This window comes from Drosophila busckii, chromosome 3R (assembly GCF_011750605.1).
Source record: "Drosophila busckii strain San Diego stock center, stock number 13000-0081.31 chromosome 3R, ASM1175060v1, whole genome shotgun sequence".
NCBI classification, from domain to species: domain Eukaryota; kingdom Metazoa; phylum Arthropoda; class Insecta; order Diptera; family Drosophilidae; genus Drosophila; species Drosophila busckii.
The window spans coordinates 8,145,635-8,168,592 of NC_046607.1; the positions used below are offsets into that span (position 1 = coordinate 8,145,635).

Genomic DNA, 22,958 nt, shown 5'->3' on the forward strand with positions numbered 1-22,958 from the left:
CGGCAAAGATTTAAAAATTATAAGTAAAAGTCAATAAACAAATTTAACTTGTAATGAAAACTTAAAAACTATACTAATTATTATAAAATATAATATTGTAGCTTCCATTTTTAATTTTAATGCGCTGCTCCAAAGAACAATCTCTGCTACAACAATTGTGGGCATTGCATGCAGCAGCAACAACTAACAACAAAAACAAGCGATGGTGGTGTGTATATGTGTCTGTGAGTGTGTGTGTGTGTGTGTGCTGTCAGGACTATAAAAGGATATGCGGCGCTGATAAGGACCAACATTCTGTCGTCGTACGGCAGCATTGACGTCTCGCAGCCAACAAAACGGAAATCCCATCAATTGCGTATCCTTTTTAAGCTTGTAACGGTTTCTCTGCGGTCCATTCAAAACGCTTTTAGTGCAAGAGTCAGCATCAATTCCTGTTACAGTCACGAAGACCAAGTGCAATTTACGTGTTTGGCGCGCTAACTAATTTATACTTCGACTGCGTGCTCCCTGGCTAATCCTTCAAAGCCGCTTAGCTCTTAGCTTGCGGTCACATTAAACGTATCACCGACTTTTTCGTATGACCGTCGCCTAATTGAAGTTCAAACTCTTAATAACAATTGCTTAAATTAAAGTTATAAAAATGAAGCTTATTGTCTATGTCTACGTGTCAATGATTGTGCTGGGCGTGCAGGTGAGTAAAGTGTATAACAAAAATAAAAATTTAAACGAGCAAAAAAATCTTTAAATATTTATTTGGTGTTATTAAAATTAGAATTAAATCTATGTATTGTAAGTTCGAACACCACGTATGAAAAGTGTTCACTAGTGACGGTTTTTTCATTATTATAAATCCAGCATAGTCAGCCAAATGTTTATTAAGTTAGCAGCTGTTTTCAATTAGAGAAAAATAAACAAAGGTTAAATGAGCATTTTTAGATAAAATAACTAAACTCGAAAAGAAATTGAATACTATGTAACTTGTACATATATAATACATTTATTATTTACTTTAGACTTTACTTAGATTCTTTAAGCTATGGGTATTTGCTAAAGTGATTAAGAATAATTGTAGCTGGACTATTAAAACTAAGTTGAATTAAAAGAGTAATGAAAGCGATGAGAAGTTTGGAAACTCGACGAGACTTCAGAATATCAAGTTATTTGAGCAGGCAACAACGATACTTTAAACAGTTGGGCTCCAATTAATTTGCATGGCAGCAATGAATTATTGTATGGAATAAAATTTGCAAAAATCTTTTTAAATGCATCGAAACTAAGAATATGTGGGTTATATTCTAAATACTTATTAGAGATGTAGTGTGATGGGTTATCTTTTTATAACTTCAAAAAAATGTTTGTGGTAAATTATCGCAGTAGATTGAAATGTATTCTTGAGATAATGATGTTCATGTCAATAGGCAGCCTCATTAAAAAATATGCATTTAAAAAAAACCTATACTTAGTAGAGAATTAAGTAAGTTATGCTAAAGTTTTTACTTGGGTGTGTAATATTTTAAGCTGTAGTAAAAGGAGGTGGCAATGAAATATTTCCCGATGCGTCAAGTTCCAGCAAAAAAATTCTTACTCTATGAGGAATAGATCCTTAAATTTAACATTACTTGACTTTAATTTACAAAGCTAAAATCTTTCAGTGCCCAAAACTTTCACTTGAATTCCTGTTAATTCAGCACATTGTTGTCCAATTATTTTCAATTACTAATTCCCGCTCAACTTGGGCCTACGAAAATATAATTCTGGAACATCCACATGTGTAGTGCGTGTAATGCATGGGGTTAATATAAATGTCACTTTATTTTAGTTAACAAGTTTTGTGTTAAGTTGATTTCCTACATGCGTCGGTCTCGTGTTTCAATCAACGACGATTGATGAGCCAGCTTATGAGCAAAGTTTTGCAAATACCTTTGACTTTAGCTTGACTTTTGTGACGGCTGCTGCTGCTGGCTCAAATGATATTATGTGCTGGCTGGCCTCTGAGTATTGGAGACTACAGATACGTATAAATAAATAAAAGCGCACTAAAAATAACTTTGGTTTGGCTTTGTTACAAGCATAATAATATGCTAATGAACTGCAGCTGCAGCAAGTAAAAGCAAATGTAAATTTAGTCGAGCTAAAGTCCAGTCCAGTCCAGAGGGACAAGCGACTGCATGTTGCAAGTGTAAAGAGTCTGCTGCAAATGACGGCACTTCATTGTTGCCACTTGGCTATGCCACAGCAACTGTACGGCTGCTGCTGCTGCTTGTCGCACTTGTAATCAAGCTGGCTACTCACTCACTCAGCCGGATGTCAGTATGCACTTTGGCCTGCAATTGATGCCCCAGCTTAGTGCTCGATGTTAGCAGCAACGAGCGGTAAACAGTTTGACACTTAACAACTATTTGAGCCAGGCCAACACCAGCAGCACCAAACTGTCGCTGGCAGCAACACTTTAGCTTAAGCCAAGGGCAATTATATTAGATTGTTTCGGTCACAGTTTGTGCTGCACAAACAAGTCTCTAATTGTTTGTTCGACACCTGAGGCAGCTGGTTAAGGCCCGTATGCCCCAAAGCTGTAATTGTCATTTATTTTCATTTACAAAAACTTTGTTAATTACCGTTGCGCCGTTGTCACTTTGTAATTTCCCAAATATCCTGCTCTCCAGCTTAACACAAGTACACACACTTTAATATATATAATGCCTATAAGTGAATCACATGTCGCAACAGCCGGCGACACAAAATTTATGCCAAAAATAAAAGCTGCGAACTTGATGCCTCTCATACGACATTCGAGGCGCACTTTGCCCTAAAAAACAAACTGCAATATGTTCAATATTTGCGGCTGCTTGAGTTGCAAATTGGCTGAGCTGTGTGGCAGCAATGAAAATGTGGGTTGCAACTTCATGTGCAACTAATTTCCGTCATAGTAATAGTTCGTCTTGGAACTGCAAAACACAGCGGGTAACATTACAAGTCACTCTGCTGTCTGTCAACGCAGTGACATGACATTTACATATAAGTACAAGCCACGCATACAGAGTACGCTCGAAAATTGAAATGGCCCAGTAATTAGAATTGACATATTGAATATGTTTAAGCTTCTAATTATTGCATTTTGTGGTTGCTTTCAACAAGCCAACAAGACTTTAAATCAATGTCTTAACAAATGCCAGTCTACAAGCAGGCTTAAGCTAAAGCTAAGCAAGAAATTCCGATTTAGTCTATATTTATTTTTGTTTTTAGTGTGAAATTTTCTTGCTAAGCAGATTAGCAAGCGAAAAGCTGTTTCTATTATAATGAAGTTAAATATAGATTAGGAGGATTGCATTCTAATAAAATGATTTGAATTTTAAAGGTGATTAAATTACAACAATTTTTAGTTATATTTTATTATTTTAATAGTTAATATATATAATATATGTATACGTATACTTCCGATCAAAAATTAAAGCAAGTTTTATAGCTTTTTATTGTGCGCTGCTTCGAAAAAAATTGTTTAAAATTATTGAAAATAATTCAAAATAAGCAAGCAATAATCTTTGGCTTATTTTCAGGAATAAATCGAAAAAATCCTGCACTATTTTTTAATTATTTGTGATTGTGATCAATAGTAATTGACATTATATCACTTTATATAAGGATTATGGATATTTTCCAAGAATAGTTTAACTGTTAGTAATGGTAATTGAAATGAAACTGATATGCCTGAAACAACAACTGCCTTTAATGAGAAAAATTAAAGAAATATATTTATAATTAGCGAGTGTTCACTGTATGCATATTGCAAAATTGCCGCTAAGCGTTGCATTTCTATTTATGCGTTGTGTGAGAAAATTCGTTGTCTACTTTTAGACGCAACACTTATCACTTGGCTTGTCCCACGCGTCGCATACGCAATTTCAATTATCTCTCAAACTTGGTGTTTTGCATATAAATTATTGCTGTCAGTTGATGTGATAATTAACTATTTGAATAATTGTATAAAGTACAGGGCGTATACTCGTTATTCGCCTTACGGCAGCACAAATCCTTTGTTGTCAGCCCTTGTCGCATTAATCTGCATATTTTGCAAAATGTTTATTTATTGCTCAGCGACAATATTTAATTTTTTTGCAATATTTTTGCTAGCAATAAGGCAAACAGTAAATATTTAATGAGCTCAATGCCTGTTGCCGCTGACAGCGCGTGAGCCTTTTAAGGTCAACACGGCGTACAGGACAGGACAGGACAGGACAGTAAGTTTATGTATGTGCTTAAAATTTATAACTAAGCAAATATTTGCAATCCTTAAAGCTGATTTATAAAAACACCTACGCGCTGTTGCAGCCTTTTGAGTGAATGCTTTATAAAAACATTATTTAAGGTATTATCCGCTGTCTTGGGGGCATACACGTCTTGCATATTATACAACTAATTAGCGCTGCGGAATTTAACACTGAAACTTTTGACATCTATATGTATAACGTGGGTGGCACTGGCACCGGCACTCGAATGAATATATCATATGCATAAGCAGCGACATTAAAGTGTCGAGAAGTGTCATACAGAAATTACAATAAAGCCGTCAGTGAGAATAATTGCTTTAGCTTGTTATTAAAAACAAATTTAAGCTGCCCCAACAACGAATTATAAATAAGCTTAGTTATATCTCTGACCGGCAGGCAGCTGCTGCTGCTGCTGCAAAATTCGCAGAACTTTCATGTCAGAACTACCAAACAAAAGCAACTTGCTTGGATTTGTGTATTTGTATTTGTATTTGTATTTGATTTTTGAATGAAATGAAATGAATGCGAAAGCTGTCATCTCCTACGTCGGGGCAACAATGTTATTATGCAAATGAGAACTTGCGTCAAGTGTGTTCAAAGGGATCATGTTATAATTTATTTACTTTTGACGAATTCACGCATACGCCGCATATGCCGCATACGATTGACTTTGTCAGTCAGTCAGTCAGTGACGTCACAGTGTGGCGCAGCTTTAAGTTGGCGCAAAGCAAACGCCAAATCCGCTTCTAATTGACAGTTTCATAAGCCAAACGCCCGTACGCCAACGCAAAAGAGAAGCTCGTTAAAGCTAAACAATGCGTATACTTTATATACATTTTTTCGAGTGTTGCACAAACAAATCAAACAATTTGTTGTTCTGTGGCTTTCAATTATTATTTTTTGCTGCCATTCATCAGTGCGAGGCGGTTTCAGTTAATAGGCAAGCCTTTGTGCTCTTTAATCAATCAGCGACTGCGCCAGCAAAAAGTTTAAAACTGTAGCTTGAGCAAATCCAAATGGAAATCGTTGATGCGTACCAACTGCTGCTATTAATAAAATTTAAGTTGCCTCTTGAGCCACAATAGCAGTTGCAGTAGCAGTAGCAGTAGTTGTTTGTTTCTGTGGCTCTTATGAGTTTGCATTTCGAACATTAAAGTTGAACTAAAGGCCCAGACCACATGCTATTGGCAACAAGCAGCCGCCGCTGCTGCTGCTGCTGCTCTGTTGGACTTGTAGCAGAAAAGAAAAGCGCTGTTATTAGCTGTGTGGACCGCACGCTGATTTTTATCGCTCATTTTTTTACATTTCTGTTCTTTTTTTTTGTGGTTACTTTCAATGGAAACAACCCTCGGCAGCTGCTTTCAGTTATTTTCGCTTGTCTAACACTTTTAATCTCTATATTTGCAGGCTTGGCCCAATGTAAAGCGTTCCTTTGAGCTTTATCCCAACGTCGTTGCATTGCCCTACACTGAGCATAAAATCTCAGGTAAGATCACACACACACACACACACGAGCGTAAGTTTGCATGCACTTTGCTGCTAAAAAATAAGTTTGCCTCAAGTGCTTTTGGCTGTGAGTTTTGCAGTTTGACAAGGCCGTGACAAGTTTATAGCGTTTACAGTTTGTTTTGTTAAATTGTCTTTTAAATTGGTTTTGCCAACAAGCGCAAAGTTATGCGCTGTGTACTACTTTGGGGCAGCGCTGCGTATGCGCAATATATTTACATAGCAACACTTCAAGTTGCAAATTGCCATAAATGGATTTGAAATTCCACGAATTACCTAATAGCTTAACATATTGAACATAAACATAGTAATCAAAGCAAAGTAACGCTCAATTGGCCCGAGGCCAGCCAAAATTGGCAAGGTAACCAACCAATAGCTTAGAGTTAACCAAGATATGGGGGACGAGCTGCTTACTAATGTAAACAGGATGTCAACGTTGTTGTTGTTGTTGTTGCTACTGTGCTGGGCTGCTGGCTATTAATAATTACGTTTATTTATGGACGCCTGGCAACTGACAAAAGGCGAAAACTTTTGGCAAATAGATTAATTTATTATTATCGTGGCAACAGCTTTGATGCAAAAACTTTGTAATTACTATAAATAAGTTATAATAATAATTAATGCAATTGCTATTGATTTTATTTCATTGTGCGCTCAACCTAATGCCATTAATGTTGCACAATTAAATATCAACTATTTATTGTATCTGCTCGCCGCCCACGCTCAGACGCATGCACCACGGGCGTGCTTAAGTAAAAATCGTTCGTTCGCTCTCTCTCTCTCCCGAAGTTCAACATGCTAGGAGTCTGCACTTAGCAATTTTTATGGACACACACATACAGACGCACATTTGGCTATGTGACAGGCATGACAAAAGTCACTCGCAGGCAGACTGTAGTTTAATTGTTTTTGCTCATGCATAACCATCATAAAAATGTTCCCCGAAAACAAAGCGCCACTGAATTGGCCACTCAGCGTGGGCTACACACACACACACATGTGTGTCTGCTGGTTTGTCAAACAAATAATGCGTGCCATAAATCAGCCTGGCATTAAGTGCGCAAAAGAACAAGCAACTTTTAGATGATAAATTAATTGTTGAAACTTTAGTTGCAAGCTAAGGTCAGTCAGCTATAATGTCTGACATTTGCATGCAGCAGACGTTGTTTGCCAAGTGGTTTGGCTATTATTAGTTAACCACAAAACCACACACACGCGCGCACACACACTCGCATACACTCGCTGCTGTGTGTGTGTGTGTGTGTGTGTGTGTGTGAGAGAGCAAACAATAAGCGGAGGCAGCAAAGTTATTGCAATTTGCACAGTTGAGCAAATTGGTTTCATATGACCAGCGGCTAAAGCGAGACAGCCATCTAGTGTGTAATATGCATATTAATCAAATTGCCTTGCAGATTGCATGCATGTGACTTCCGAGCCAGGTGATTATGTCTTCAAGAAGTCGGCCACGTCCTCACCACAGTCCCAATTGCCCACATTCAATTTAAACAGAGAGACAACGCTGTTGGAGCTTGAGGCAGCTGCTGCTGCTGCAGATCCTGCCGCTGTGGCTGCCGCAGCTGCAGCTGTTGCTACTGATGCCACAGTTTGCGGTCTTTACGTCATAGGCGAACCAGACACGCTTGTCGAGATTACCATGAAGCATTACGATGTCAACTGCGAGTCCGGCGGCCTCATGGCGGTTTGTAATGCCATTAAAAGCAATTAGACTGCCCTACAACTTTTATTTATTCTGCTCTTACAGTTTGTCGATGGCTGGGAGCTAAATGGCGAGTACTTCCCCGGTGTGCAGGATCATCATCGTACGCTAGAGGATCGTGTCTACGAGTTTTGCAACAACAACAAGCAGTGGTAAACATATAAAGCTTTCCATTGTAGCTTAAGCTCTTAATCATTTTTATTTTTTAGGCCACGCATTAGCAACAAAAAGTTCTTTCGCTCCAGTCAGAATGCAGCGCTGCTGCAGTATAGAATACCTAAGCATGGCTCCTTTGTGGCCAATGTGCGTTTCCACAAGATAACACAACGTAAGTTTTAATTACTAAAAGCAAGCTAAACGCCACAGTTAGAATCTTTATATTAATGTTGAATCTTTCGTTGACTATTATTATTATTGTGTGATGAGCTGCTCTTAAATTTCTTGAGAGTATATTGCTTGCATTGCTAGATATTCAACTGCTGCTTGATCCTGTCTTTGTTATATTTGAAATGCTTTTATTTTTAAAAAATGTCATAGAATATACTTCTGACTTATGTGTATTTAATTTAATATTGATAAACAAGTCTCAGCAAAAAATAAGTAGAAAATAACATAGCATAAATTATACTTAAACGAAATATTTTTAATTTTACTTTATGCATAACACTCTAAACTCCGACTGTATACCAATTAATCATACGACAATCATCGATCAACTTTATTCAACAGCACAAAATATTTAAAGATCTTTGGCTTTTCAGGTTTTGTTTAATTCATTGATTAATTTATTTTTCTAGAAAATGTTAGAACAGAATGTGTTGCATTTTATTTAGAATACGTTGATTAAACTTTGTATACCCCAGGTCTGTTTAGTGGGCGTGTATAATATTATGTCACCAAGGATGCGTACTTGCAACACATTTAAAGTTGTGGCTTAAACGTTAATTAAACAAAATATATTAAGCAAATTGCAGACCCCACTTTTACTCATGTCATAATAAATGAACGAAGATCAGATCTGTGTACAACCTCAGCGTTCAACTTTTAATTTAAAAATGTATTTACAATTTCTGTTCTTACAAGTTTCTACACAGTCATTGACTTAACATTGATTGGTCGTCAAATTAATTGACAATTTGTTATTTTAATTTTGAGCTCTAATCGTATCTCTGTTTTTTAGCTTGCAACGTTTTAGTGCAGAACACTGCTGCTGTCTACAAGATCTCCAACTATGGACATCCGCGCAACTGTACGCTCTCCGCTATTTTTCCGGCAGCCATCTCTTTGGGAAATTTACGCATAGGCGGCAAGAGCGTGCGCAATCAGGCTAAAGTCAATTACGATGTGAGTGTCAGCAGAAAACTAACATAACTATTACTCATTTGAATACTCTTAGTGTCAATCGAATGAGGATCGCTTGGAAATAGGAGGCAGCGCTGGCTTGGACAGTGCCGGGCTGGAGCTTGCCAGCGCTGTGTGTGGCCAGAGCGGCGAGCTGGGACCGGAGCAGGCGATCTACTGTGAAGTGACCAGTGTGCGTCTGGTGTCCACGGGCCGCTATCAGAACCAGGCCACAGTTATAGTACGCAAGGCCGATGTGGAGGATCTGGACATAGCCACGCTCATGTGCGCGCTTTAAGGCGTTGGGCGTGGGCTAGGACGGCGACAATGATTACAAAACGATTTCTGTATGTAAATACTTATGCATGTGGTTGAAAATATGTGTGCGTATAAAATATATATAAAAAACGTAGCAACAAGTATACGCAAGCCCCAAAAGCAAAACTAAAAAAATAGCAAAAATATGTATTTGGAAATTTTCTGTAATTATATTGATGTGTATAACAAAAACAATTTCTGCGTGTTAAAAAGTAAATATCAAGCTTCTAGTTCATTTAATTGTATTTGGGCTTAAAATAAACGCATAATGCCATAGAGCGCCAGCAGAGAGCTGAAGCTGTAGGCAAACAAGGCGCTGGCACCATCGTCCTCGGGGTCCTCATTTGCCAGCTGCAAGTTAAAATCCATTAGAGCATTTAGATCAGCAAAGTCAAAAGTGTGAGTACTTACGGTCTCCTTTAGTATGGCCTGCAGCTGCTTGCAGCGTGTCTTGTCCTTATAGTTGCTGGTGGCCATGCGGCAAATCGTTTGGCTTAGACACTTGTCATCGCAGCCCTCGGCGAGCTTGGGATCGGCTTGGGCGTGCTTGAAGCGCCAAAACTTACGCAATAGGTTTGGCTGCTTGGCCATTTTGTTTAGCAGCTCATGAATGCCGGCAGGACTCATGTCAGAGGTGTATTCACGCACAAACTCGTACTCCTTAAACCAATTGGGTGGCGTATCGGGCTGCAGATTGGCTGCGGTTAAATTAAATATGTGTGTTTCGTAGTTGACAACTTTCCAGTTCTCGTGGTTCACTTGATAAACGCGATAGTTGGGATTCTTGTTAGACAAGCTGGTCAAGCTGCCGCCGTTCCAGGATACAGCCACTGCCCAACCCTCAGCAGTGTAGTGCACGTTCAGCTCATCCTTGTGCGTATGGCCATTAAAGATGCCCGTTATAGTCTTTCTAAAATGCGCCAGCAGCCGATTGTACTCCGCTGACCACGCAGACCAACAGTCACTATCGCCACTGGGTATATGCGAAAGTATATGCACCACCTCGCCCGCATCCTCTGCCTTCTGCAGTGTGTCGTGCAACCACTGCAGCTGCTCCAGCACCAAGGAGCCATCGTAGAGCAGCCACCAGTTGAACAGATAGCAGTCCATGCTGTTCAGCGCTATGATGCGGTAGCCCTTGCTGGGCGAGACTGTATAGTAACCACCACGCAGCACTGTCGTCTTCGCCTCAGCTGGCAGCCACTTGGACCACAGACTCCACACATGCTGGTACAGCCAGTCGACCTTTAGCTCAGCAGGCACAGCTTCGTTGCCAAAACTGCGTTAGGTATATAATTAATATGCAAATATTAATATATGTTAATGCTTTGTTAATTCTATTTTGTCTAAAGGTAAATCAACAGCAATCCTAAGTAAATAAAATACTAAAAATGTTTTAATGCAACTTTAACTTCAATTGTCAATTGAATAATTTAAATAGAGCATGAGCAATATTTTAAGATATTATATAATATATAAATATAAATTCGAGTAAATATTAATAGCGATAACTTTTTGAATAAAACTAGCCTTAGATTTATATTCAAAATGCAAATTTTTTAAGAAAAAAAATTACTCAAACAAGGAAAAGAGCTTTCCATTAAATTATTTAAAGAAAACTTGTAAATAGAAATTTATCCTAATATATCAGCAAAATTAGTTATTATTTTAGTCCTGCTATAGGATACATGATAACTTAATTTTCTGTATGCATGTAGACGAATATAGATATTGCAAAAGATTGATGGATATATGGATGGATACATTGCAAGATTATAGTCGACTATGCTAACTATTAAGAGACTTAGTATTGACTATTTAAGTTTGTGTACAGGGTCTTACTGGGTCGGCTTTGCTTGACTTTCTTTCTCAGTATACTTACACGTTAGTGGGATGTGGCTCGTGATTGCCCAGGCAGGAGTACACTGGTGTTTCGGGAAAATGTTTAGCAATGAGTGAATCAATTTCCGTTAGCATATCCATGTTGCCCTGCTTGGTGGTGGACCAAACATTATGCGGCGGCACATCGCCCGTATGATAGATCCAGTTCAACTTATGCGTCTTGCTAATATGTTCAAAGGCATTGACTATCATATGCTTGGGCGAATCGCAGACATTGTAGTCGCTCCAGTAGCCAGCCCCAGCGGCGTTGCTATTCGCAGGCAAATCCAGTCGACAGCAAAGCGGATCCTGGCAAGTAGCCGCCCAGCCACCCACCTTGTACTCCGGATCATAATGTATGTCCGTAAGCTGCAGAACATGCAGATCCTTGTCGCTGCTTGGCGTCGTGTATGAGTTATGTTCGGTTGTAGGGTTATTAGCAGTATATGTCACATTGAGCTTGTACTCATCCTGTTTGATCTGGCAAATGGTAATGGGCAGCAGGCCACAAATGCTGTTGGACTCGGCTATGGTCTCATTGACAATAAAGTCAAACAGCGGCCAATTGAGATCGAAGAGGCCACCACAAATCTCTGCGCTCTGTATGTCCAAATAAGTGCAGAGTCCGACAAATGTGCGCTTGGCTTCCGCATCGCGATTGGGTCCACTAAGCTCACCGCTGGTCAAAGTACGAGCAAACACATTGACCGTAGCGCGACAAGCGGTGCATATGAAATACTGATCCGCTGCGCTCAGATCCACCAGCGATTCGGTGAATATTTCCTGGCGCGAGTGCGAAGTGCGCAGCTCTGCGCCCAACTGACGTAATCTCGTTGATTCTACGCCTGTGCGCGTATACTTGATAAACTCTTCGCTGAGCTCATGCGCTACGCTGGCTAAGGGGGTAAGCGATTAGAGATTAGCTAACATTTCACTTTTAGCACCAACACTTGAGCTTGTCGCTATTTTCCGGTTCGATAAGCTTTATAATTACTTTAATCTACACACCTGAAACCGCGCTAATGAGATCCTCATCGCCAGTCTGGCTACTGGGCACACCTGGCAGATTGTGTGCGCTTGCCACTAGCACTGAGGCCAGCAGGAGTAGACCACAGCTCCAGTTCGAAACCATCTCAACTCAACTTTCAAACTGCGACTAAAGCACTCACTGCTCTTGTGGACCCATTTATAATTTTTGGCTTGTCATATAACTTATCGATCGCTGGCCATAGAACTTTGCGTTACTTATATCTTTATATTGTTGCTATCAAAAGTGTGATTTGTTTTATAAAGCCAATACAAGTTGCTACCTATGTTCATTACAATAAAAATTACAAAAGTTACAGCACTTGCTCTCAATTTTATCAATGCTGATAAATACATTTAAATTAAATAGTATTACCATAATTTTATTTATTACAACAATAAGCAAAGTATATAATAATATAAAAAAGCTTCAGCTAATTACTTACTTTTTTACCATTACTAATCAATTAAACTATTCGTGGAAATTAATCGTTATCATTATACAATGCACAGGGTAAATATTTATTAATAATCAATAGCCATAAAATAATTATAATTCTCAGCTACAAAAGCTAATAATTGTGTATTCAAATATTCAATAATCAATTAACCAAGAAGAATTGAAACCATAATTTAAGATAATAATTTGAGTTTTATTTCTCACCGTAATGATTAGTAAACGAAAATAATTACAATTTAATGATTAGTTCACTTTTAAACTGAAAATAATCTAGTTAGTAATGATTAAATTATTCATTATTATTTACAAGTTATGAAAACAACAAATACTAAGCTTACTAACTTATTCCAAACTTTTAAATAAAAAGATTAAGGAAACTTAAGATCTACAATATATCAAATTAACATCTCAAAGCTTTCACTATTAATACGCAAGCTAATTCTTAATTTAAAATTACATCAAAAAGTCAATAATCAATCATAAATAAATAATCAAAAGTCTATTTATTCGCTTTAAATATAAGTAGCTGCTTTTAATAGCAAACACTCTTGATATACAATGCGCAGCTATAAATTTGATGGTTTTATTAACTAATTTGGCTTAATACGCTGTTCACATTAGGCAGATAAGCTATTGTTTAAAAAAAAAAAAAACTATTAACCTTTATCGATATGCACTGCCCCCAAGTACTAACGATATGGGCAGATTAATAAACACGATTAGCAGCAACATGTACGGTATATAATGTTGGATGTTGATATGAATTTATTTTGGATTTTGCACTTGAAATGGAATTTGCGATTGTATAACTAATGAATATTTGTTGCTTATAAACTAGGGCTGCCTAAAAGCCAAATCTAAGAGCGAGTACCAAGGCCAAGAGCGAGGTGAAGCTTACAATGCTCATCGTGGCAGCGCCATCATCCTTACTTGCCTCCTCTTTGTCGAGCTGTGCGGAGTTTAAAAAATGTTTGTTATCACGTACATTAAAAGTTTTACATTTACTTACAGCAATGAAAAGTTTCTTCTTCAGCTCTTCGCAGCGTTCACGATGGGTGTTTACTGTAATGGCGGCGCGACACAACACGGATGCCAGACAGTAACGATCACAGCCAGCTGTCACTTGTGGCTCCGCTGAGGTGACTCTATAGCGCCAGTACTGTAAATGTTCGTTAGAATTAGAAGATGGTCAAATGCGTTTTTCGCTCTTCTCAGCTTACTTTGCGCATTAGCTCTGGATTCTCAGACAACTTGTCCAGCAGCTTATCAATGCCCGCTGGGCTGGTGTCCTCAGTGAATTCCTTATTGAACTCATACTCCAAATACCAGTTTGGCTGCTTTTCCGGCTGCTTATTCGCTGCGTTTAAATCAAAAGTATATGTACGATGGTTGGTGACCGTTGAATCATCCTTATTGACATCGTATACTCTATAATTGGGATTCTTGTAGCTGTATGTGGTCACAGAGCCGCCGTTCCAGGCCACAGCCGTTGCGTGCCCCTCCTCGGAATAGAATACATTAAGCTCGTCCTTATGCGAATGACCATTGAAGATGCCAGTAATAGTCTTGTGGAAGCGGCTAATGCAGCGATTATATTCTCGCGCCCAGACAGACCAGCAGGTGCCATCGCCCGAAGGAATATGGGTCAGGACATGCACATGCTCACCCGCCTTCTCTGCAGCCAGCAACGTGTCGTGGAACCATTGCAGCTGTGGTATCTTGTTGTTGCCATTATGATATAACCAGTAGTTGTCCGTGTAGCAGTCGTTGCTGTTCAAGGAAATAATTCGGAAGCCCTTTTTAGGCGAGACTGTGTAGTAGCCACCCTTCAAAATGGTCTCCTTGGTTTCCTTTGGCAGCCACTTGGACCAGTCGTTATATAAGTGCTCGTATAGCCACTTGGTATTGATTTCAGTGGGCACATCCTCGGGACTGAAGCTAAACATACAAATTTCAATTAAAATCCTAGAATACATTTTAGATTTTTACTTACTTATTAAGTGGATGTGGCCTTTAGGAAACACTTTGGTGAATTGATTGGCAACCTTGCTAAGCACTCCAGTATTCTTCTCCACCGATGTTGCCCAGACCATGTGATCAACAACATCACCAGTCTGATAGATATAGTCGCACTCTTCAGTGGCCGCTGCGTGATTCAGCGCCGACTCGAAGGTGTGCCAAGGCAAGTCGCAGTCGCGGTAGTCACCCCAATGTCCAGCAGCGTCACTTGTGCCCTGCACTGTACTCTTTTGTCTCTGGCAACACATTGGCTCCACACAGTTAGCCAGACTGCCAGGCTCGTAGAGAGGATCGTGATGAATATCAGAGAACTGGCAGATCTTCAAATCTGCATCACTGCGCTTTGGAGTGTCTGACTTGGGCCCATCAATTGCTTTATCGTCAACTTTTAGTGTCCAGTTGTATGCAGGATTCTTGCCAGTGTTGCAGAAGTTGAACGCCAGAAAGAGCGAGCAGAAGCTTTGCGAATCGATTTCCGAGTTGCGCATGATATATTCCACTGTTGGCAGCTCGGCATCAATAAGTCCTTCGCACACTTCTTCAGTCTGCAGCTCCAGACGACGACACACATCCATGGCAATGGACTTCATTACTTTGGCGCTATTCTCGCCATGCAGTTCACCATCTTCCTCGCGTATCGTTCTGGCAAACACATTTACCACAGAGCGACAAAGCGTGCACACAAAGAAACTATCACGAGTATCCAACTCAGTCAACTCTTTTGTGAAAATATCCTTTTTGCTGTGTGATTTTGCCAGCTGAGCTGTAAGCGTTTTAAATGCTGGAGTTTCTACGCCTGTTTTCAGGTATGTGTAGTATTCCTGCTCAAAGCGCTCGGCCACATCGTCCGCAATGGCTGACAACACCTTATCGCTTAGGTCGAAGTCAATTGGCACTCCTGGTAGATTAACCGCGCAGGCGGCAACAATGCCAGCCAACAGAACTAACACACACTTCATGGCAGCAGCAATTCAACTAATCTGCCATCCTAACTAAACGTGAATATATAGCTATTTAACGGTCGTAATAACGGCTTATCTTATTTCGTTCATTGATAGATCCATTTATAGTTCAGTCATGATAAAAGCGCGAGCTTTTAATAGCTACTTGTGTATTAAATAAAAGCTTTTAATTTGCGTTATTTATAATATGTTATCTCTGCATGAGCGTAGCCAGAAGGATTAGCAGATCCTAGGTGCATAAAAATATAGTTTATACAATTAGTGAAAGTGCAATCCAAATGGCTAGTGGTGTAAAAAAAAAACATTATCGTCTATAATCTGAGCTAACTCGTGTAATTAAGTTCATTGGACACTATTTGTGTTTAATATATTTCTTATTACTTTTTTCATAATATATAAATCAAAATTCTTACATATGCTACAATAATAAACGTGTTGGATTTTAGGCAGCTATGGCTTAATTATATGTAATTAATTTCATTTGATTGAATTTCAAGTTAAATATGCATTGTCTAGCAGCAACCTTAGCACATACTTATATCTATATTTATTGAAAGCAAAAGATACTTTGATCAACTTCAACATATGGGTCATAATCAATTTGAATTATTATTTATATATATTTGAATTTATTACAGCAAAAGTCCAAGACCTTTGTGCTAATTGTTTGAAATAATATAAGATTAGGTTAAACTATTGTATTTCAAGTAATTATTTATGTTTTTATTATTGTTAGCACTTTCACCAATAAACTCTTTTTATATACCGTATAAGAAACATTTAGCTCAATGGACTGTTCGCCTTTAGCTGATAAGACTTTGCTAGAAAAACTAGCGTTTAGTTGATAGGGGGTCCTCAAGTACCGATTGTGTTTTCATACGATGTGATTATTTGGGAAAAACAATGCTGATTAATAAACAAGATTGGAATATTTAAGTGAAAAAGTTGTTGTTTATTGCTATCAAATTATTATTATTATTATGGACTTGCACTTAGTGCAAGTGCAAATTGTTTTTTAAAAACCAAATCTCACAGCGAGTACCAAAGCCAAAAGCGAGGTAAGGCTCACAATGCTCATTGTAGCAGCGCCATCATCCTTCTTTTCTTCCTCATCGAGCTGCGAATAGTTTAAAACATATGCTTATAAAGCCTATTATAACATTTTACATTTACTTACAGCAATAAAAAGTTTCTTCTTGAGGTGCTCGCAGCGCTCACGCTGAGTGTTGACTGTAGTTGCGGCGCGGCAAAGCGTGGCAGCCAAACAGTAACGATCACATCCAGCTGTTAATCTGGGCTCAGCTAAGGTTACTCTATACCGCCAATACTGAATATTAAATAGTTAATATCTAATCAATTTCAATTGTTATATAACACTCACCGTACGCATTAGTTCGGGAGTTTCAGACATTTTCTCTAGCAATTCGTCAATGCCAGCTGGACTCAAGTCCTTTGTGAATTCTTTGATGAAATCGACTTCAAGGAACCAGTTCGGCTCCTTATCTGGCTGCTTGTTAGCTTCGTTCAATAGGAAAACGTAGCTCAGTACGCTAGTTACGCCATAATTTTCAGCATTGGCATGATATATTTTGTAGTTGGGATTCTTATTGCTGGCAGTAGTGACGGATCCACCGTTCCATGCAACAGCTGTAGCATATCCTTCCTCAGAGTAGAATACATTAAACTCATCGTAATGCGAATGACCATTGAAGATGCCAGCAATAGTCTTGTGGAAGCGGGCAATGCAGCGATTATATTCTCTAGCCCAAACAGACCAGCAGGTGCCATCGCCCGAAGGTATATGCGACAGGATGTGCACAAATTCGCCAGCCTTTTCAGCTGCAAGCAGCGTATCGTGGAACCATTGCAGCTGCGGAATCTTATTGCTGCCATCGTAATACAGCCAGAAGTTTTCAGTCAAGCAATCATTGCTGTTCAATGCAATGATGCGGAAGCCCTTTTTAGGTGAGACTGTATAGTAGCCACCCTTCAAAATGGTCTCCTTGGTTTCCTTTGGCAGCCACTTGGACCAGTCGTTGTATAAGTGCTCGTACAGCCACTTGGTGTTGACTTCACTGGGCACATCCTCAGGACTGAAGCTGTAGTGTTTGATATGAATTAATTTAAAACCAGCCATAAATTTAAATGTTTTGCTTACAGATTAAGTGGATGTGGCTCATGGTTGCCGATGCAAGGATATACAGGCACTTTAGGAAACACTTTCGTGAATTGATTGGCAACCTTGCTAAGCACTCCAGTATTCTTCTCCACAGACGTCGCCCAGACCATGTGATCCACAACATCACCAGTCTGATAGATATAGTCGCACTCTTCAGTGGCCGCAGCGTGATTCAGCGCCGACTCGAAGGTGTGCCAAGGCAAGTCGCAGTCGCGGTAGTCCCCCCAGTAGCCAGCAGCATCACTAGTTCCTTCCACTGTGCTCTTGTTGCGTTGACAACATAAAGGCTCGACACAGTTAGCCAGACTGCCAGGCTCGTAGAATGGATCGTAATGAATGTCGGAGAAGTGACAGATCTTGATATCAGAAGCACTTGGGGCTGGTGTATCCGACTTGGGCCCATCCATTGCTGTGCCTTTATCGTCAACTTTTAGTGTCCAGTTGTAAGCAGGATTCTTGCCAGTATTGCAAAAGTTAAACTCCATAAAAAGCGAGCAAAAGCTTTGCGAGTCTATAAGCGAGTTGCGCAAAATATATTCCGCTGTTGGCATATGCGAGTCAATTAGACCCTCGCACACTTCTTCAGTTTGAAGCTCGAGTCGACGACAGACATCCATGGCTATGACTTTCATTGTAGCCGAGCTATTCTCGCCATGCAGTTCACCATCTTCATCGCGTATGGTCCTTGCAAGCACATTAATCACAGAGCGACAAAGTGTGCATACAAAAAAGCTATCACGAGTATCTAATTCAGGATAGTCTTTTGTGAATATGTCCTTTTTGCTGTGTGATTTGGCCAACTGCGCTGTTAGCTGTTTAAAGGCTGGCGTTTCCACTCCTGTTTTTAGGTACGTGTAATATTCCTCCTCAAACCGTTCGGCCACATCGTCCGCAATGGCTGACAGCACCTTATCGCTAAGGTCAAAGTCAACTGGAACGCCCGGTAGATTCACCGCGCTGGCAGCTAGAAAACCAGCCAAGAGTACTAATACACACTTCATGGTAACAATTTACTAACTAATCTGCCATACTAACTGAACCTTAATTTATAGATTTTAGGTGGCCGCACGGCCCTAGTTATCTTCTTTCATTGATAGATTTCAACTTAATCGCAACTTTTTAACTACTATAGATGGATTAAAAAAAAGCTTTTTCATCTGCGATATGAAATAATTTAACAACTTCGTAATCTTAAAATGTTTTATGTTTATTATTTATTTTTCAATAGTTTTATATAGATGGCGCCCTGGACATGCCCTTCATTATTTGTATTAATACTTAAAACTTAATAATTTTAATTTTATTAATAATAATTTTAAGCTGTGATCTCCATATATATTGATATTGATAAAGTGCTTCATTCACCACCAGACTTGTTGCTTAAATGTAAATTTCAATTTGGAGCGCAAACGGAACTAATACACATGAGCTGGTTCACTGACGCTCGCAAACATTTCTCCCCTAATAGAAAAAAAATTAAAATTAGAAATTAAAATATTGTGCCTGATATGTTTACAAAACTGAGTCAAGTAAATTAATTCCATTTCTAAATAAATTGCATGTGTTGGTATTTAATTGAATGCGTAAATAGGCCACACCAATGTGAACCTGGCAACCCTACCGAAGGCAGCTGTATTAACAGCTGTGTGAGTTATTGGCCAGAAAAATAGAAGAGGAAACGCTGATTAAAAGTAAAAGTCAGAAGATATACAAAAAAAACGCGAGTAAAGCCATAAAAATTGCTAAATTGTTTTAAATTATAATACTAATAAGTTTATAAAGCAGTTGGCGTGTGTTTAGTTGCTCATTGTGTGTGCATGAAGGGCGTGAGTAAGCGTCGATAGGCAAACACAGGAGTCAGCAACATCGTCAGTGACGCCATTTTCTGTGTAAATTAGCAGAAAAAATTCAGCAGGTGGGGCAAACGTAGAGATACAACAGCAACGCCGCGTGACCACACAGTAAAAAGCGAAGCAAAGAGCGAGATAAACTGACACTGAAACTCAATGAGCAGTCTAATCAACTTTCTCAATCCGAAACTCAAGCCCACTGTGGAATGCGAGGCTGTATGCGAGGATGGCTACACAGCAGCAAATCTCATTGCCGACGATGAGGAGCAGTTGGAGCGTGGGTTTATGAGCTTCGCCGTCTGCAAGCCGCCCATCGAGATTGTGTTTGACTTTCCCAAGGCTGTGGATCTGAAGGTCATCAAGCTATGGCACTGCTCAGGTGCGCTGCGCTCCACGGGCTTCGAGGTGCACGGCAAGCACGATGGTATTTGGGAGCGCGTAGCCTATGTGCGTGACATACCCAAGACGGCGGACTCCATGACTTTTTGCTATCAGAGTGATTACAACTCACGCAGCAGTACAGCCGCAGCCCAGCAGCAGAGCGAGAAGGTGTTTTTCTTTAAGACAGCTCATAAAATACTGGCCACCACGAATAGCGTGAAGATTGTAATACGTGCCACAGATCGCTGTCCGCCCGTGCTGCGCAAGATTCAAATGTGGGGCTTGCCTGCACGCACTCTGGAAAAAGCGGACCGTGAGCTGGTGAAGACAATCTGGAGTGAGATTAACGATCCGTATGGAATAAAAAATCAGCAGCAACAGGCAGGACAACGTTCACCTTCGCGTAACGTTCCTGAACTACGTGAACAGTCGATGCTGCAGATACCGGAGGAGTTCTTGGATTCCATTACTTGGGAATTAATGGTAAGCCTGTCCTTTATCTTGTCCATCTCCATGTCTAAGATAATTTTCCTGTAGACATTTCCAACTGTGCTGCCCTCAGGCAAAATAGTCGACCAGTCTACCATCGACAAGCACTCGGAGGAGGAAGGTAAGTGGGGTCGAATGCCCTCCGATCCATTTACTGGACTTGAATATACCTCACAACGCAAGGCTATCTTGAACCTGGCGCTTAAAGCGCGCATTGAAAAGTTTCTTATGGAGAATTCGGAGCACTTTAAGTCTGTGCCGCGTTCCTTGGGCAGCAGCGGCTCGCGCTTGCGTCGCCGTCATGCGTCGCAGTTTGCCAGCCATATGTGTCAAACTGGACCGGGATTGGGTCTTTTGCCCGTTGGTACATATTCCTCATTGAGCAACGTACATAAGCAGCACCTGCGCAAGACCAAGTCGACCGTTACCGCCACGGCTACCTCGGCATACTCAGCCTTCCCAGGCCCACCCTCGCCACCAGCTGCAAAGCGTGCGCGTCACAGTAATTCAGCTTATGCTGTCAGTGCAACAGTCACTGCCAGCACAGTGGAACAGAGGCCGACTACATCGGTGAATGCGACCAGCACGTCTTCCATTGATAATGACATTCAGCAGGCGCTGCAGAAGATAACGCGCTACACTCAGGTGACCACCCCCACCCAGCCACCTAGCTGTATTAATTGTCGCAGTGGACAATTCGCCTACGAAATACGCACCTGTCAACATCTGATCTGCCGGGAATGTCTTGTACTGCTGTCGAGCACACAGACATGCGCATGCAAGTTGCCCTTCCGCAGCTCGGACGTGGAGCGCTATCACAAACTTCCGTAGTGTTGACGGCTCCCACCCCAGCAACCAGTTAGTCTTGTATGCTAGTGCTTCAATTCATATACACCCATACCTTACACACCTAAACTCGAATGTAAGATTTTTTGTTGCCAATCATATTTTAATTTGTTTGTCTTAAATCAGTTTTTAATCCTTAGCATAATTTTTAATCATATCAGAGTCGATTTTAGTGCGGAGAGTTTTATTCGAAGCCAAAAAATACAATTGGAATGGGAATTTTACGCTCACTCCCCCAATTATCAGTATCAGGTCACAATTAGTCGGCAATGCGATTAAACTAAAATATATTAATTAAGCATATGTAGACTTAAGAATGTATAAGCATAGAAAAGCGCGCATAACTTTTGTAGACTTTATACAAGCCCTATTGAATTAGAGTAAAAAGCGCATAGTTTATATATTCAAAAAATCAATAAAGTAATAAAAAAAATTCTCATCTCTTTTATTTGAAATTTAATTCAAACATGGCGTTCATTTTACTGTCTGGCAACGCTGGCCTAATATGTTTAGTATAATTTTAAAATCTTCCGGCAACGTTTCGTTTCTATTTATTTATTTTTAAAATACAAAACAGAAATGTCTGAAAAATCTGATGAAACGCCAAAACCAAGGCGTCGTTTGGGGCTAAGCTTGCGCAGAGCTGCCAATACTACGCCAGGTCAACGAACTCAACTGGGAAACAGTCAATCAAGCAAATCTGATGAAACTCCGACTTCATTAAAGCAACCACTAAAATCAAGCTCAACAAATTGCCGTCGTCCTGGCTTGTCACGCATAAAAAAGGATTTAACCAAAAAGAAATTGGAATTCACAGCTCTTAACGAAACAGAAGGCTCAACCGAGTCTCCCAAACCTCCAAAGCAAAAGAAACGTTGGATAGATCCAGAAGAGAAATGGAGACTGCGTGAAATAGCTGACCTCGAGGCCAAGATTGAAATTTGGAAGGTTGGGTTTGCTAAGGTGATAGACGATATTCAAGCGTTGGTGAGACCACGTGTTTGTAAAAGGGAGCTTCTAAAGCAGCTGCGCGTACCTTCGGACATGATGAAATACTTGGAAGATGACTCTTGAGAAATGTAAAAATATAAACTTTTAGTAAAACATTTATTTTAAGCAAAAAAACAAAAACGTGCTTCCTCTATTAATATTTGTGTGGGCGCACTGGTCTCTCAGGATCAAAGAGCTTAGGATCATGTAGGAAGTCTAAATCTTTGTGGTAGCCAGGCATAAGGAGACAGCGCTGCGCTCGCATTATGGCCTTTTCCACATCCTCTTGCTTCTGCTTGCATAACCCGGTTATATGGCGACCGTAAATGCGGCCTGTGTAAGGCGATTGGAACTGAGACAGCAGTTTTACATTTTTATAGTGTGGTGAAATATCGTGTTTGCATAAAATGCATTGCTGGGGATCCTTTTCAAAGGGATTCGGCATATCCACGGGTTCATCGCTGTTTGTTGCTGTTGGAAGTTCCTCCTCACTTACAGCCGGAGCATTGGCATAAGAGCGAGACAGCAATTGACGACTTCCCAATAAATTAGCAACTCTGACTACGGACAATTGTTAGATATAGTTTAAGTGATTTATAAATTATTTTCACTCACCATTTTGCGTTATAAATCTTGTTAACTTAGACATGTTTCACTATATTTACTTTTTACTTTGTCTATAGACTGGATGACAGTGAATAAGGTACAATCTTTTGTCGATACTATCG

The 22,958-nt window shown here is 39.9% G+C and overlaps 6 protein-coding genes across 7 annotated transcripts; 2 read left to right on the forward strand and 4 right to left on the reverse strand.

Annotated features, from left to right (window-relative positions):
* Positions 1-284: 284 nt before the first annotated feature.
* Positions 285-9,281, forward strand: LOC108604394 (corticotropin-releasing factor-binding protein). The gene is made up of 7 exons (XM_017993852.1): positions 285-691; positions 5,673-5,751; positions 7,184-7,470; positions 7,534-7,640; positions 7,698-7,816; positions 8,669-8,832; positions 8,885-9,281. Exons 1-7 carry the CDS (start codon positions 641-643, stop codon positions 9,125-9,127), a joined length of 1,050 nt encoding a protein of 349 aa, XP_017849341.1. The 5' UTR covers positions 285-640; the 3' UTR covers positions 9,128-9,281.
* Positions 9,282-9,295: 14 nt separating this feature from the next.
* On the reverse strand, positions 9,296-12,170 carry LOC108604393 (sphingomyelin phosphodiesterase). The gene is made up of 4 exons (XM_017993851.1): positions 12,037-12,170; positions 11,030-11,924; positions 9,559-10,426; positions 9,296-9,498 (listed from the first exon to the last, which is right to left on the reverse strand). Exons 1-4 carry the CDS (start codon positions 12,158-12,160, stop codon positions 9,400-9,402), a joined length of 1,986 nt encoding a protein of 661 aa, XP_017849340.1. The 5' UTR covers positions 12,161-12,170; the 3' UTR covers positions 9,296-9,399.
* An 859-nt stretch (positions 12,171-13,029) lies between these two features.
* Positions 13,030-15,492, reverse strand: LOC108601580 (sphingomyelin phosphodiesterase 1). Its single transcript, XM_017989479.2, is given in 5 exon segments — positions 13,030-13,463; positions 13,524-13,673; positions 13,735-14,452; positions 14,508-14,529; positions 14,532-15,492. Coding segments are annotated over 5 exon segments (1,956 nt in total). The 3' UTR covers positions 13,030-13,358.
* A 968-nt stretch (positions 15,493-16,460) lies between these two features.
* Positions 16,461-18,675, reverse strand: LOC108602225 (sphingomyelin phosphodiesterase-like). The gene is made up of 4 exons (XM_017990272.2): positions 17,654-18,675; positions 16,877-17,594; positions 16,673-16,822; positions 16,461-16,612 (listed from the first exon to the last, which is right to left on the reverse strand). The coding sequence occupies exons 1-4, from the start codon at positions 18,673-18,675 to the stop codon at positions 16,511-16,513; spliced, it is 1,992 nt and encodes a 663-aa protein (XP_017845761.1). The 3' UTR covers positions 16,461-16,510.
* A 677-nt stretch (positions 18,676-19,352) lies between these two features.
* Positions 19,353-21,646, forward strand: LOC108601730 (RING finger protein 37). Of its 2 annotated transcripts, XR_001915219.1 has the most exons (3): positions 19,353-20,388; positions 20,443-21,316; positions 21,381-21,646. XR_001915219.1 is itself a non-coding variant. In XM_017989651.1 (2 exons), the coding sequence occupies exons 1-2, from the start codon at positions 19,681-19,683 to the stop codon at positions 21,223-21,225; spliced, it is 1,491 nt and encodes a 496-aa protein (XP_017845140.1). In that variant the 5' UTR covers positions 19,353-19,680; the 3' UTR covers positions 21,226-21,645. The 2 variants fall into 2 exon arrangements, 1 of the variants encoding a protein (XP_017845140.1); XM_017989651.1 differs by having other exon boundaries at positions 20,443-21,645.
* A 336-nt stretch (positions 21,647-21,982) lies between these two features.
* LOC108602306 (28S ribosomal protein S18c, mitochondrial) lies at positions 21,983-22,922 on the reverse strand. Its single transcript, XM_017990390.1, has 2 exons — positions 22,846-22,922; positions 21,983-22,791 (listed from the first exon to the last, which is right to left on the reverse strand). Exons 1-2 carry the CDS (start codon positions 22,877-22,879, stop codon positions 22,385-22,387), a joined length of 441 nt encoding a protein of 146 aa, XP_017845879.1. The 5' UTR covers positions 22,880-22,922; the 3' UTR covers positions 21,983-22,384.
* Positions 22,923-22,958: the final 36 nt, after the last annotated feature.

What these genes read in the sequence shown, in the direction of transcription:
- LOC108604394 (XM_017993852.1), top strand. Translation starts at nt 641, where the DNA reads ATGAAGCTTATTGTCTATGTCTACGTGTCAATGATTGTGCTGGGCGTG. An exon ending in TGCAACAACAACAAGCAGTG is followed by an intron (nt 7,641 to 7,697) that starts GTAAACATATAA and finishes TTTATTTTTTAG; the next exon opens with GCCACGCATTAGCAACAAAA. An exon ending in AGGCTAAAGTCAATTACGAT is followed by an intron (nt 8,833 to 8,884) that starts GTGAGTGTCAGC and finishes GAATACTCTTAG; the next exon opens with TGTCAATCGAATGAGGATCG.
- LOC108601730 (XM_017989651.1), top strand. Translation starts at nt 19,681, where the DNA reads ATGAGCAGTCTAATCAACTTTCTCAATCCGAAACTCAAGCCCACTGTG. An exon ending in CCATTACTTGGGAATTAATG is followed by an intron (nt 20,389 to 20,442) that starts GTAAGCCTGTCC and finishes ATTTTCCTGTAG; the next exon opens with ACATTTCCAACTGTGCTGCC.
- LOC108604393 (XM_017993851.1), bottom strand. Translation starts at nt 12,160, where the DNA reads ATGGTTTCGAACTGGAGCTGTGGTCTACTCCTGCTGGCCTCAGTGCTA. An exon ending in TCTCATTAGCGCGGTTTCAG is followed by an intron (nt 11,925 to 12,036) that starts GTGTGTAGATTA and finishes TTACCCCCTTAG; the next exon opens with CCAGCGTAGCGCATGAGCTC. An exon ending in AGGCCATACTAAAGGAGACC is followed by an intron (nt 9,499 to 9,558) that starts GTAAGTACTCAC and finishes TTTAACTTGCAG; the next exon opens with CTGGCAAATGAGGACCCCGA.
- LOC108602306 (XM_017990390.1), bottom strand. Translation starts at nt 22,879, where the DNA reads ATGTCTAAGTTAACAAGATTTATAACGCAAAATG. An exon ending in AAGATTTATAACGCAAAATG is followed by an intron (nt 22,792 to 22,845) that starts GTGAGTGAAAAT and finishes AATTGTCCGTAG; the next exon opens with TCAGAGTTGCTAATTTATTG.
- LOC108602225 (XM_017990272.2), bottom strand. Translation starts at nt 18,675, where the DNA reads ATGAAGTGTGTATTAGTACTCTTGGCTGGTTTTCTAGCTGCCAGCGCG. An exon ending in GAGCCACATCCACTTAATCT is followed by an intron (nt 17,595 to 17,653) that starts GTAAGCAAAACA and finishes CAAACACTACAG; the next exon opens with CTTCAGTCCTGAGGATGTGC. An exon ending in AGAAGAAACTTTTTATTGCT is followed by an intron (nt 16,613 to 16,672) that starts GTAAGTAAATGT and finishes AACTATTCGCAG; the next exon opens with CTCGATGAGGAAGAAAAGAA.